General features: G+C 49.6%; 1 protein-coding gene across 1 annotated transcript; it reads left to right on the forward strand.

Annotated features, from left to right (window-relative positions):
* The first annotated feature begins 11,865 nt into the window (after positions 1-11,865).
* Positions 11,866-13,001, forward strand: LOC129637528 (hemoglobin subunit zeta-like). Its single transcript, XM_055561714.1, has 3 exons — positions 11,866-11,960; positions 12,356-12,560; positions 12,781-13,001. The coding sequence occupies exons 1-3, from the start codon at positions 11,866-11,868 to the stop codon at positions 12,907-12,909; spliced, it is 429 nt and encodes a 142-aa protein (XP_055417689.1). The 3' UTR covers positions 12,910-13,001.
* Positions 13,002-13,460: the final 459 nt, after the last annotated feature.

Below are 13,460 nucleotides of genomic sequence, written 5' to 3' on the forward strand. Positions count from 1 at the left end.
GAATTGTATCCAGAATATATTTTTAAAAAAACACTCACAACTCAACAGGAAAAACACAAGTGACCCCCTAAAAAGTGGGCAAAAGACGTGAATAGATAGTTCTCTGAAGAATATAGACAAGCAACCTGGAAACACGTGAAAAGATGCTCAAACATCACTAGTTAGAGAAATGCAAATCAAAACTGGTGAGGGACAGGGAGGCCTGCCATGCTGCAGTCCGTGGGGTCCTAAAGAGTCCGACACAACTGGGCGGCTGAACAGCAACAAATCAAAACTAAAAAGAGACGCAGTATCACACCCACGAGGATGGCTATACTTGAAAAAAATAGTGAGCAAATGGTGAAATCGGAATCTTTAGACACCACCAGTGGGAACTGAGGGGCCGGGGGTTCCTTTGGGGTAATGAAAATGTTCTAAATTGTGGTAGCTGCATGACTCTCTGAACATACTAAAACCCACTGAACTGCACACTTTGAATGGGTGGAATGTACGATATGTGAATTCTATCTCACAAAGCAGCTGCTTTTAAAAAGTAAAAAAAGCACTCCACCCACCCCACCCCTGTGGTCCCAGGAGGTGACTGTGGTGGGCAGTCTACTGCAACTGTTTTCAAATCTTTTCAAGCACATCAGATGGATGGGAAAGTAATCAATGGGCTAAAGAAGGAGCATTGTCTTTTATTCATCTAGTTGTGTGTGTTGGGTCCTAGTTGCTGCATGCAGAACCTTCACTGCATTAGGCAAGATCTCCCCTGTGGCGCACGGACTCTCTTCAGTCCTGGCAGGTGAGCTCAGCAGTTGCTGCATGCAGGCTTTGTTGCTCTAAGGCATGTGGAATCTCAGTTCCCCGACCAGGAATTGAACCCAAGTCCCTTGCATTGCACGGCAGATTCCTAACCACTGGACTACCAAGGAAGTTCCAGGAATGGAACTTTGGCATTTTCATTGCCAAAGTAACCTCTTTCACTGAGGATAACACAAATGTGTATTTTGCAGAACATATTCATGGGTTGAATCTCCCAGGGTAATGGGTACATATCTCTGAAATGTCTCAGATGTTCCCCCACAAACATATTGCCCTGCCCAGGACTGCATAGCATTGACTTTTTTTAATCCCCAAAAAAATGTCAAAAAAGGAAAATAAAAAAAAAAAAAAAGGAAAATAATGTCTCATGTTGCATTTTTGTATTACTGAGGAACAGAATTAACTGTATTGCTTATTTGCCAGAGCCTAAGAAATGCCTTTATGTTTCCTTTTGTGTTGTGTGTCCTTTTTAAAACCTTTCTTACTTACTTATATGTTTGGCTGCAGTTGGGTCTTTATTGTTGTGTGCGGGCTTTTCTCTAGTTGCAACGTGGGCTTCTCTCGTTGCGGAGCACGGGCTCTAGGACACATGGGCTTCGGTAGTTGTGGCTCCAGGACTCTAGACTACAGGTGCTTTCGGTGCAGTACACGGGCTTAGTTGCTCTGCCCCATCTGGGACCAGGGATCAAACCGGTGTCCCCTCCATTCCAAGGTGGATTCTTAACCACTGGACCACTAGGGAAGCCCATTTATCCTTTGTTTATGGGATCTTTCTTTGGTGAAATACTTTTATATCCATGGCCTAAAAAATGCTATACATATTACGGATAAGGAAAGAGACATTTCTTCCGTACAGGGCCTCATGTTCTATGTAAAATAAGGGTAATAACATAAATGGGTCTTCTCTTGTAGCTCAGTGGGTAAATAATCTGTCTGCAGTGCACGAAACCAGGTTCGATCCCTGGGTCAGGAAGATCCTCTAGAGAAGGAAATGGCTACCCACTTCAATATTCTTGCCTGGAGAATCCCATGGACAGAGGACCCTGACTACAGTCCATGGGGTTGCAAGAGTCAGACATGATTTAGTGACTAAACCACCACCACAGCTAACCTCTGTTACAGATTCTGCAAGCCGTTTTTCCAGTCTAGAATATATTGATTTTTTAAAATATTGTATTTACTTATTTGACTGTGTCCGGTCTTAGTTGCAGCATGCAGGATCTTCACTGCAGTGCCTGGACTTCTGTAGGTGCGGCACACAGGCTAAGTAACTCCACAGCAGGATCAAATCCATGTCCCCCGCATTGCAAGGCAGATTCTTAACCACTGGGCCACCAGGGAAGTCCCTAGAATATACTGATTTTATGTATCATCAAAAGGTTTCTGAGTTCTCCCCCAGTTCCCATGAATGTCCTCAGAATGGAAACAAGGACACAGGAGCAAGAGGCGAGGTTGGGAGAGCTGTATGGATGGGGCCTCCCTGCCGGACATTGGGAATCTGTGGGCACCCAGACGTGAAAGCCAGGACTCTGACTCAGGTCTGCTTCTTCTGACTTTCCTGGACATGCTGTTGTGCCACTGGATGGGCCTATGACCCCAGAACTGGCTGTGCTTGGGCTGGGGGAAGGCCCAAAAGTGGAGAAACCACCATTCCTATATTACCCTCTCAGGGCCCACTTCGTGCTAGGAACCTTCCCCAGAGCATTCACTGTGTATTTTCTGGCTGTGTGGCTTATGACTTTTCATTGTAACAAGCACTGGAATCCATGAATGGTGAAGGGAGCTCACCAGGACACATCCCTTCCCGAGGCTCGGATGCAGGACTGTCTCGGGCTGGACTGAAAGGAGTCGGGGTCTGAATTCCACAGGACCCTCCCCAATGGCACCTCAGTGTCCGTGTCCGTCTGCCTCCCCGGGCTGTCAGGGAAACCAGGGCTCATGGTCACTCCCTGGGCCATGCAGCCAGCTGCCGGCAGCAGAGGGACTGAGGGAAGGTGGCCCCACTTTGGACTCCGATTCCCCACCAGGAAGCGCAGTAGGAATTAACAGCCTCCCAGGCAGCGTTGTGCCAGGCTCGGCCTCTGCTCACTGCAGGGTGTGCCCTCAGACGCCTGCCTGCCAGCGCCCCACATCGCCAAGTCCTCATTTTCTTTGTCTTTTCTGAGGGGAAGCCATGCCTTGTAGCTTGTGGGATCTCAGTTTCCTGACCAGGGACTGAACCTGAGCCACAGCAGTGAAAGCACCGAATCCTAACCCAGGGCAGGGCCAGGAGGCTCCTTGGACGGCTAGGCCTTATCGGCCCTGCCACTCGGTCTGGCCCCGATAGAGCCACCCTCGATGATCAAGCGCCAGGCGGGGCTCACGAACCCTATCTCAAACCGACGTGATACCTCCACCATCCCCACCGCAGGGTATCTGCCCAGGAAAATCCTTCACCTACAACAAGAACAACAATAATCTTGAACTCACACTGCTGTGTGCCGAGGTCACACGGCAGCAGCTCGTCTGTCCTAAGAGTGAGGTGGAGGACACGCTTGAGGTTAAAACAGTGAAACCAGAGCTCACAAGGGAGCTCATCCTGCCCAGGGTCAGCCAGGGGTTGCTCTCGGTTGGGGGAGGCGGGGAGGAAGCATTTGCAGACCCCATCTCAATCTTCTGCTGAGACCACGGCCCCTCTGAGCTCAGCCCCAGTACACAAGCTCAGAACAAGCCTGGCACTTGGAATTTGGCCCAGAGGCCAGCAGGTCTCAGGGCCCTGAGGCCCTGCACAGGCCCAGCCCCTCTTGTTTCAAGTGGGAGAGCAAGGCCCAGACACAGAAGGCCTCGCACACAGCAAACCTCGGTCTCCTCTGCCCACTGGGGCTGCTCCTCCTCCATGGAAACTGTGAACGTGTAACCTTCCCAAGCCTGTGTTTCCTTATCTGAAAACACATCATCTTGAAAAATAAAACTTCAACACCCGACATGAGAGTGCCCAGTCCATACCAGGCCCAGGACTTAGAGAACACTCAGTTCACACCAGCCAGAGCCGGTCCGCAGACCTCACCTCACGCCACACGAAAGCAATCCAAGGTGGACTGCGGCCAGCTCGAAGGACCAAACGGCAAAGTTCTTAGAAAAGTAATGTAGAAGGTTCACTTCACCTCAGCCTTCAGCATAATGCTTACTCCTTCTTAAAAATTTGAGGGAAAATTTGCATAACACAAAATTAACCATTTGAAAGTGAAGTTAATTCCGTAGCATTTCATATATTCATAATGAATGCAACCAGGATCACACTAGTTACAGAATATTTTCATCATCCCATCCTCCCCATCCCCGCCCCCAGCCCTTGGCACACTTTCTGTCTCTTTGGGTTTGCCTGTTCTGGACACTTCATATAAGGGGAGTCACACAGTATATGGCTTTTCATGTCTAGCTCCTTCACTTAGCGTAATATTCTCAAGGTTCATCCACGTTCTGTCAGTGCTTCATCTTTACATTGTTTTCAGTCACTCGGTTGCATCCGACTCTTTGCGACCCCATGGACTGAAGCATGCCAGGCTTTCCTGTCCTTCACCATCTCCCAGAGTTCGCTCAAACTCATGTCTGTTGAGTCGGTGATGCCATCTAATCATCTCATCCTCTATTGTCCTTTTCTCCTGCCCTAAATCTTTCTCAGCTTCATTTTCATGTTTGTTTAGTAAATATCTCACTGTATGGAAATACCATCATTTGTTGATCCATTCATCCATGGATGGACATTTATGTTGCTTCCACCTTTCGGCTGTTACGTATAGAAAGGTACATTTTTTTTTACCTGAATTTTTAAAAATCACTTAATTTGACTGCATTAAAATTATAAATTTCTGCTCAACCAAAAACAGCAGTAAGAGCGTGCAGGCAAAGTACAGACCTGGGGGAGGTATAATATATGAAACTGACAAAGAACTTACATCCAGAATACTTTTGTAAGTATTCAGTACAGTTCAGTAGCTCAGTCATGTCCGATTCTTTGCGACCCCATGAACTGCAACATGCCAGGCCTACCTGTCCATTAGTACTTTAAAAAATTAATTATTTATTTATGGCTGTGCTGGGTCTCCATTGCTGCACGCCGACTTTCTCTAGTTGTGGTGAGCAGGGGCTACTCTCTGGTTGCAACACGCAGGCTTCTCACCGCAGCGGCTTCTCTTGTTGCCAAGCATGGCCTCCGGGCGTGCTGGTCAGTAGTTGCAATGTGCCGGTTCAGGTTCAGCTGCGCCTCTGCCTGTGGGATCGTCCCAGACCAGGGATCATACCATAGCCCCTGCATTGGCAGGTGAGTTCCTAACCATGGGACCACCAGGGAAGTCCCTACCTAGAATCTCTTTAAATTTCCTATAAATCAATAAGACTGGCAACACAGTAGAAAAATGGCCATGACTTGGAAACGTCAACAAAAAAAAGGAATGCAAATGCAATGCAAAGGACAGCAACTGTGTGAACAGGGACCTAGCTCAGCAGTGTCAAGTGCAAATTAAGACCACGTGAGAAGCTAGTATACACCCAGCAGAAAACCTGAACCCTGAGACCCCGCCTCCAACTGGGACCCACGTGACAAACTTTCAGAAGGGTGAGGAGCAAGAGGAACTAGAACATCACTAGGTGAGTGCCAGGCGGTACAACTGCTCCCGAAAACATCTGCCATTAACTGCGGAAGCCGAGAACTCCACGCCCTGGACCCAGCAGCCTCCATCCTGGGGATATACCCAACAGAATGTTCACTGCAGCGTCGCTCACAACAGCCAAGAACTAAACAGCCCAAATGTCCATCCCTGTTACCCTGGGTAACTTGTGATATGTCCCTACCAGGAAACACAACACGGCGACGACAACCAATGCCCACAGCACCTCGGGCATGTCACAAACGTGGGTGACAGGAGATGACCCCCTACACTGTCTCATGGACCTGAAAGCCAAAGACAGGCAACACCAACTAAAGCGCCTAAGGACACACAGTAGTAGTAGTGTGAGTTGCTCAGTCGTGTCCAACTCTGCGACCCCATGGACTGTAGCCCACCAAGGTCCTATGTCTGTGGAATTCTCCAGGAAAGAATACTGGAGTGGGTAGCCATTTCCTTCTCCAGGGGATCTTCCCAACCCAGGGATAGAACCCAGGTCTCCTGTGTCGCAGGCAGATTCTTTACCATCTGAGCCACAGGGAAGTCCAAGGACACATAAGTGTGTAGTAAAAGCTTACTGTAAAGCAAGAAAGTAGGTTGGGGTCACCTTTGAGGAGGACTGGGACGCTCAGCATGTGACTTATAATATTTCATTACGCTGTGATGTAATCTTGTGCTGTATTTTGCAATGAAAAAAAGTAAAAGAAAAAGGGTGCCTGCCCACACCAATGCTTTGCAGGCCTTGGAAGTTTCAGAATCAAAGTGGCTTCCTGTGACTCTCTGTCCTGTGAAAGCCAAGGATGGGGGAGGTGCTGCCAAGAGGGGAGTGAGGACCAGCCCCACAGCGGGAGGCCAGGAGTCCACACTCCTCACCCCCCACACTGACTCCTGGCCAAGACCCCAGACGCTGTAGCTGGGGGCCTTGTCTAAGGTACATCGCTCACTGAGGCCCCACTGTGCCTCCCCTACCTTGTCCAGCAGGTCAGCTCCACCCTCACCCAGGACCTCCAGACTCCCTCCTTCTGCCTGAACTTCCACGTGTTCCTCAGCCCCTTCTGTCTCCCTGGCTCAGTCTGTTTTCTCTGCCAGTCTGTCCATCTGTCCCTGTCTGTCTTCCTTCCTTCTCTTCTTTCTGGGGAGCTGAAGCCTCAGGATCAGACTCGCACACCCCGACTGCAGGCCTAGATGCGGGCAGCGGCCTGGAGTCTCCTGAAACAGGGGTGAGCAGGGAGGGCTGGGCTCACCAGTTCTGGGGTGAGCCCAGAGAGGCAAAGTCACACACCCTGTGAACACCTGGGCCCAGAGGCAGAGCACAGCCAGGAGAGGTGACCATGAGCGCAAGGCCAGCAGAGGGTGGGCACACCCTGGGAGAGGGAGACCCTGTCACATGAGAAGAGGGCACAGCTGTGAAACATAAGGGGAGACCTGGAAGGGGCTTCCAGGAAGACAGACTCGGCCTCCAGGCCACAGACAGGCACTGACAGCCCCGGGAGATCCCCGCCCTCTCTGCTCAGCAGCGGGGAGGCACCCCCGGAGGCAGCACCCGCCCTCAGGCCTCCAGTCTCATCAGCCCAGTCTCAGGCTTAGGAGAAGCAAGCCTCATAGCACAGTAACACTCCAAGCACAGAAGGTGCTCAACACTTGTTTATTCTTGTGCACATGTTTTCCAATCAGAGGGCTTGTCTGAGCCTCACAATTTTCTCTAAGAATAGTTTAGCAAAATATCTGTGATCAGAACTCTCCACGCAGGAAACGTTTACCTCCATTCTGAAAAACTCCTAGGCTTTTGTGCAAGTAACTCTTTGACTAACTCTGAAATTCAAAAAGCAGAGACATCACTTAGCCAACAAAGGTCCGTATAGTCAAAGCTATGGTTTTTCCAGTAGTCATGTATGTGAGAGTTGGACCACAAAGAAGACTGAGTGCTGAAGGATTCATGCTTTTGACTGTGGCGCTGGAGAAGACTCTTGAGAATCCCTTGGACTGCAAGGAGATCAAACCAGTCAATCCTAAAGGAAATCAACCCTGATTATTCATTGGAAGGACTGATGCTAGCAGAAACTCCAATACTTTTATCACTTGATGTGAACAGCCGACTCATTGGAAAAGACCCTGATGCTGGGAAAGATTGAGGGCAGGAGGAGAAGGGGACGACAGAGGACGAGATGGCTGGATGGCATCACCGACTCGATGGACATGAGTTTGAGTAAGCTCCGGAAGATAATGAAGGACATGGAAGGCTGGTGTGCTGCAGTCCATGGGTTCACAAAGAGTCAGACACAACTGAGCAATTGAACAACAAACAAAAATTCACTTGGGAAGGCAAAGGAACCAGAGTCACCAAAATCGTTTTGGAAAAGAAGAATAATGATGGAGGAATGACATCACCCAATCTTTTAACACCTTAATTGAGATAAAATTCACATACCATACATCTTGCCATTTTAAGTGTGCAATTTGGGACTTCCCTGGTGGTCCAGTGGTTAAGACCCTGCACTTCCACTGCAGCAGGCACAGGTGTGATACCTGATCAAGGAACTAAGATCCCAAATACCATGCTGCACAGACCAAAAAAAGAAAAAAAATTAAGTGTCCAATTCAGTGGGGTTTTGTATATTCAGAGTTATGTGACCATCACCACAATTTTAGAAACTTTTCATTACCTCGAAAGAACCCCCAGCTCCATTAACAGTCACAGACCCCCAACTACCCTGGCTCCAGACAACCTAATCTACTTCTATCTTTTTTTAATTTTATTAATTTATTTTTGGCTGTGCTGAGTCTTTGCTGCTGCACGCAGGCTTTCTCTAGTTGCAGCAAGCAGGGGCTACGCTCTAGTTCTGGTGCGTTGGTCTCTCATGTGGTGGCTTCTTGTGGAGCAGAGGCTCTAGGCAGGTGGGCTTCGGTAGTTGCAGCTCTCAGGCTCTAGAGTGTTAGGCTCAGTAGTTGTGGCTCATGGGCTTAGTTGCCCCTCAGCGTGTGGAATCTTCCCGGACCAGGGATTGAACCCATGTCCCTTGCATTGGCAGGAGCATTCTTAACCATTGGACAAGTTAACCACTTAGGCAAGTTCCCTAATCTACTATCTGTCTCTAAGGACTTGCCTGTTCTTGACATTCATGTAAACAGAATCATACAGTATGAATTTTTTCAAGATTCACTCACGTATCAGTACTTTCTTCCTTTTTACGACTGGATACTACGCCACTTGGGGTTTCCCAGGTGGCTCAGACGTTAAAGCATCTGCCCACAATGTGGGAGACCTGGGTTCGATCCCCGGGTTGGGAAGATTCCCTGGAGAAGGAAATGGCAACCCACTCCAGTATTCTTGCCTGGAGAATCCCATGGGCGGAGGAGCCTGGTGGGCTACAGTCCACTGGGTCGCAAAGAGTTGGACACGACTGAGCGACTTCACTTTACTTCATTACTCCACTGTCTAGATTATATGCCATATTTGATTCACCTATTCATCACTTGAAGGACATTTGGGTTGTCTGCACTTTTTGGCTGTTATGAATAGCAGTGCTATGAACACAGTACAAGTTTTCAAATGGATGTATTTTATTGGGTGTGTACTACGGAATGGAATTGCTGAGTCATGTGGGAACTCTGTTTAACCTTTTGAGGAACCGCCAGGCTGTCTTCCATAGCGGCTGCACCATTTTACATTCCCATCAGCAGTCTAAAGATTCTAATTTCTCCATCTCCTTACCAACACTTGTCATTTTGTCTTTTAAATAGAGCCATTCTATATACTGTAGGTAAGGTTAGGATTACAGTTCAGGCTGGGGTTTTTGATGCCATCTTAGTGAGTATGATGTGCTATCTTTTTTGGTTTTGATTTGCATTTCCCTAATGAGTACGGAGAAGGCAATGGCACCCCACTGTAGTACTCTTGCCTGGAAAATCCCATGGACAGAGGAGCCTGGTGGGCTGCAGTCCACGGGGTCTCGAAGAGTCGGACACGACTGAGCGACTTCACTTTCACTTTTCACTTGCATGCATTGAAGAAGGAAATGGCAACCCACTCCAGTGTTCTTGCCTGGAGAATCCCAGGGAGCCTGGTGGGCTGCCATCTATGGGGTCGCACAGAGTCGGACACGACTGAAGTGACTTACCTTACCTTGCCTAATGAGTAATGATGCTGAGCGCCTTTTCACGTGTCTATTGCACATTTATGATTTCTTTAGAGGAATGTCTATGAAAGTACTCTGCCCAGTTTTCAGTTAGCTGTCTCTTCTTGACTTGTAAGATTTTTTTATATTTTGGATCAGTCCCTGATCCGATATATGATTTGCAAATGTTTTCTCTCATTCTTGGGAGACTATCTAAGTTTAAGACATGACATAAAGCTACAGTAATAAAGCCTGTGTGATTTTGGTGAAGGATAGACACATAGGTCAGTGGAATAAAAGAAAGAGTAGAGAAATAGATGTGCAGAAATATGTGCAATTAATGTGCAATTAATTGTTTACAAATAAGTTAGAGAAGGCAGTTCAATAGAGGAAGTATAGTGTTTTCAACAAAAGGTACTGGATAAATTGGACACTCATAGGTAAAGAGAAAATACAAACAACCCAAGACCTAAGCCTCATACCTTAAACAAAAATGATCTCAAAATAGATCACAGACCTAAGTGTAAAACATAAACTCTGAAATACTTAGAAAAAAGTCTTAGATGAAAACACTTAGATAAAGGCTTTGTGACTTGGGATTAGGCAAAGAATTCTCAGGCATGACTCTAAAAACATGAATCTTAAAAGAAAAACTTGATAAATTAGACTTCATAAAAAATAAAACTCTGGCTCTGCAAATGATACTATTAAGAGGATGAAATGACAAGCTACAAACTAGAAGGAAATATTTGCAAAGTGCATATCTGACAAATGATTGCATCCAGAATACACACAGAACTCTCGAAATTCAACAGTAAGAAGACAAACAACCCAATTTTAAAATGGTCAAAATACCAGGAGAGATATTTCAGCGAAGAGAAAACCTGGACGGCAAACAAGAGTGTGAGAAGATGCTCCACATCACTGGCTGTCAAGGAAATGCAGACTGAAGCCAGTGTGCCATATGGCCCCACAACATCAGAACAACCAATGTGTGGAAGTGTTGACAAAGACACAGAGCAGGTAGGACTTTTGCTGAGTGGAATGCAAAATGGTGAAGCCACTCTGGAAAACAGATGAGCAGTTTCCTACTAAATTAAACATACACTTAGCCCAATCCTACTCCTAGATATGGTATTATCCCAGAGAAATAAAAATACATGTTTATATAAACATGTACACAAGACATCTACACAAGAATGTTCACAGCAGCTTTACTTGTAATAACCCCAAACTGGGAAAAACCCACATGTTTGAGTGGGAGAATGAATGAACATTATTACCGCGGAGTACTGTTCTGCAGTAAAAGGAAACCAACTATTGATACAGGCAATAACATGCATGTATCTCAAGAATATTACGCTGAAAAAGAAGCCAGTCCTGAAAGATGACATGCTGTATGTTGACAAGCTGTATATTTCCGTTTACAGGACATTGTTAAAAGAGACAGAAGTACAGTGGTGTCAGTTTAGGGGATAGAGGAAGATGAGGCTGCAAAAGGGCAGCCAGTGGGAGTTTTGGGGGTGATAGAGCTGTGTGTCCTGATTGTGGGTGAGGTTACACAAATCTATACACGTGTCAAAATTCACAGAGCAGCATACTAAAAAAATCAATTGTAGGTTGAAATAAAATTGAAAGGCATATCTGCCTCACTTTGTTTAAGTTATGACTTGGTGAGCAAAACTGCAGAACCTAAAATCACACGATATTAGAAGGATTCTCTTCTGTTTACTTGCCACTTCCCCAGCTTTTCAGAAACCAGTCAGTACCTCCCTCCTCAGGGCCCACCAGGCAAGACCATGCATTGTTTTCTTGGAGGAAACCCAGGGATTCTAGAGCCAGTGTGTGCATTGGGCAGGGGGGAGGTGTCATGTGGGTCCAGCCACAGCCTAGCCCAGCAGTAATGGGGCCAGCAGGGGCATGGGAACCAGGAACCGGACGGTGTATGGGCACTCCTCTGGCTTCTCCCATTCTGGGATTCTGAAATGGACAAGAAAGTGCAGCGCTGGGCTGCAAACGCAGGATGACCTCCTGGGCTGACTGGGCCCCTATCTCCCCTGGAGTCTAGTCAGGCCCAGCAAGGGTGGCCGGAGTGATAGCCCCTCACCCCACCAAGCCCACCAGGCCCTGACCGCCCAGGGTCACTGCATCTGATAAGAGATCCACACCCACGGCCCCCTCCCCTCCCCCAACGATGACCACAGCGTGGCCCCCACCCTGGCTCCACGTATATAAGCGGACCCTGGGGCCTGAGCACCAGGACGCCAGTTCTCAGCGCGCCCAGCTCCCGCTCAGCCGCCACCATGTCTCTGACCAGAGCTGAGAGGACCATCATCGTGTCCATGTGGAGCAAGATCTCCACACAGGCAGACCTCATTGGCACCGAGACCCTGGAGAGGTGAGCACCAGGTGGGCTGGGATGGAACCTGGAGGGGACCGTGTAGGTCGTGAGGAGGGTGAGTGAGGAGGGGTCATTGAGGAGGGGTCACTGAAGATGGTCAGTGAGGTGGGGTCAGTGAGGAGGGTCAGTGTGGAGGGTCAGTGACCATGAGCAGGTGAGGAGCGTCTCGGGGGTCAGAGGCAGGAGGAGGAGGTGATGGGGGCGGTCTGAGGGTCACCTGTGTCTCTAGGGGCCCAGCACCCAGGTCCCCACAATCACGTGGACGGAGGGAGGGAGGGAGGGAAGGAATGACCTGGAGACGGGCGGTCAGGGTGAGGTGGCCGGGCAGTACTGAGCAGCGGCTACCGCAAGAGTCACCCAGAGCGGTCACTAACTCGCCCGCCCGCCCGCAGGCTCTTCTCCTGCTACCCGCAGGCCAAGACCTACTTCCCGCACTTCGACCTGCACACGGGCTCCGCGCAGCTGCGCGCGCACGGCTCCAAGGTGGTGGCCGCCGTGGGCGACGCGGTCAAGAGCATTGACAACGTGACGAGCGCGTTGTCCAAGCTGAGCGAGCTGCACGCCTACGTGCTGCGCGTGGACCCGGTCAACTTCAAGGTGGGCGCGGGTCCCCGGGCGCGGGTTTCGGGGCCGGGGTCCCGGGGGCTGGAGGAGGTCTCGGTGGGCGGGGTTTCGGGGCGGGGCGAGGCCTCGGGGGCGGGGCGAGGCCTCGGGGGCGGGGCTGATTCCTGGGCCGGGGTCACGGGGGCGGGGCGAGGCCCCGGAGGCGGAGCTTCGTCCGGGCCGCCAGCGCTGACCGCTCTCCCTCCCGCCCCAGTTCCTGTCCCACTGTCTGCTGGTCACGTTGGCCTCGCACTTCCCCGCCGACTTCACGGCCGACGCGCACGCCGCCTGGGACAAGTTCCTGTCGATCGTGTCCGGCGTCCTGACGGAGAAGTACCGCTGAGGCCGCCGCAGGACCCCCAGGACGGAATGGGCCCCCAGATGCTCTAAGGAGTCTCACACCCCACCCCACGCCTTCCCCGAGACGGGCCAATAAACGAATTAACGTCCACTTTGTCTCTGTGGTCACTGGGCCACGGTGGGTGGGGGTGGCAGAGGTGGAGGGAGGGTGCAGGGCCTGCCTGGGTTACACGGGAGGCCTGCAGGCATCCTTGCACTGACCCCCTCTGTCTGAGGGCAGAGATCAGATCGGCTCCCCGTAACCTGGGGGGAGCACTTTCTCTTCTGCAGAAAGGGCGCCTCTAGGCCTTTACTTGGGGATGGGGTGGGAGGCAGTGCTGGAACCCAGCTGGACCCTCTGGCTGTCTCTGGGGCTTCTAATGGTATACTCTCTTCTCCTTCTGGAATTTATACTGTTTCCTGGTTTATGCCTGATTTCAGTAAGAGAGAAGTGCTGAATATATTCATTCATTCATCCACCCATTCATTGCTCCATTAAGCAATCATTTATGAGCCCGTAAGAGGCCCAAGCGGAGAAGGCAATGGCACCCCACT

This window comes from Bubalus kerabau, chromosome 23, assembly GCF_029407905.1.
Source record: "Bubalus kerabau isolate K-KA32 ecotype Philippines breed swamp buffalo chromosome 23, PCC_UOA_SB_1v2, whole genome shotgun sequence".
Classification (NCBI taxonomy): Eukaryota; Metazoa; Chordata; class Mammalia; order Artiodactyla; family Bovidae; genus Bubalus; species Bubalus kerabau.

What these genes read in the sequence shown, in the direction of transcription:
- LOC129637528 (XM_055561714.1), top strand. Translation starts at nt 11,866, where the DNA reads ATGTCTCTGACCAGAGCTGAGAGGACCATCATCGTGTCCATGTGGAGC. An exon ending in GGCACCGAGACCCTGGAGAG is followed by an intron (nt 11,961 to 12,355) that starts GTGAGCACCAGG and finishes GCCCGCCCGCAG; the next exon opens with GCTCTTCTCCTGCTACCCGC. An exon ending in TGGACCCGGTCAACTTCAAG is followed by an intron (nt 12,561 to 12,780) that starts GTGGGCGCGGGT and finishes CTCCCGCCCCAG; the next exon opens with TTCCTGTCCCACTGTCTGCT.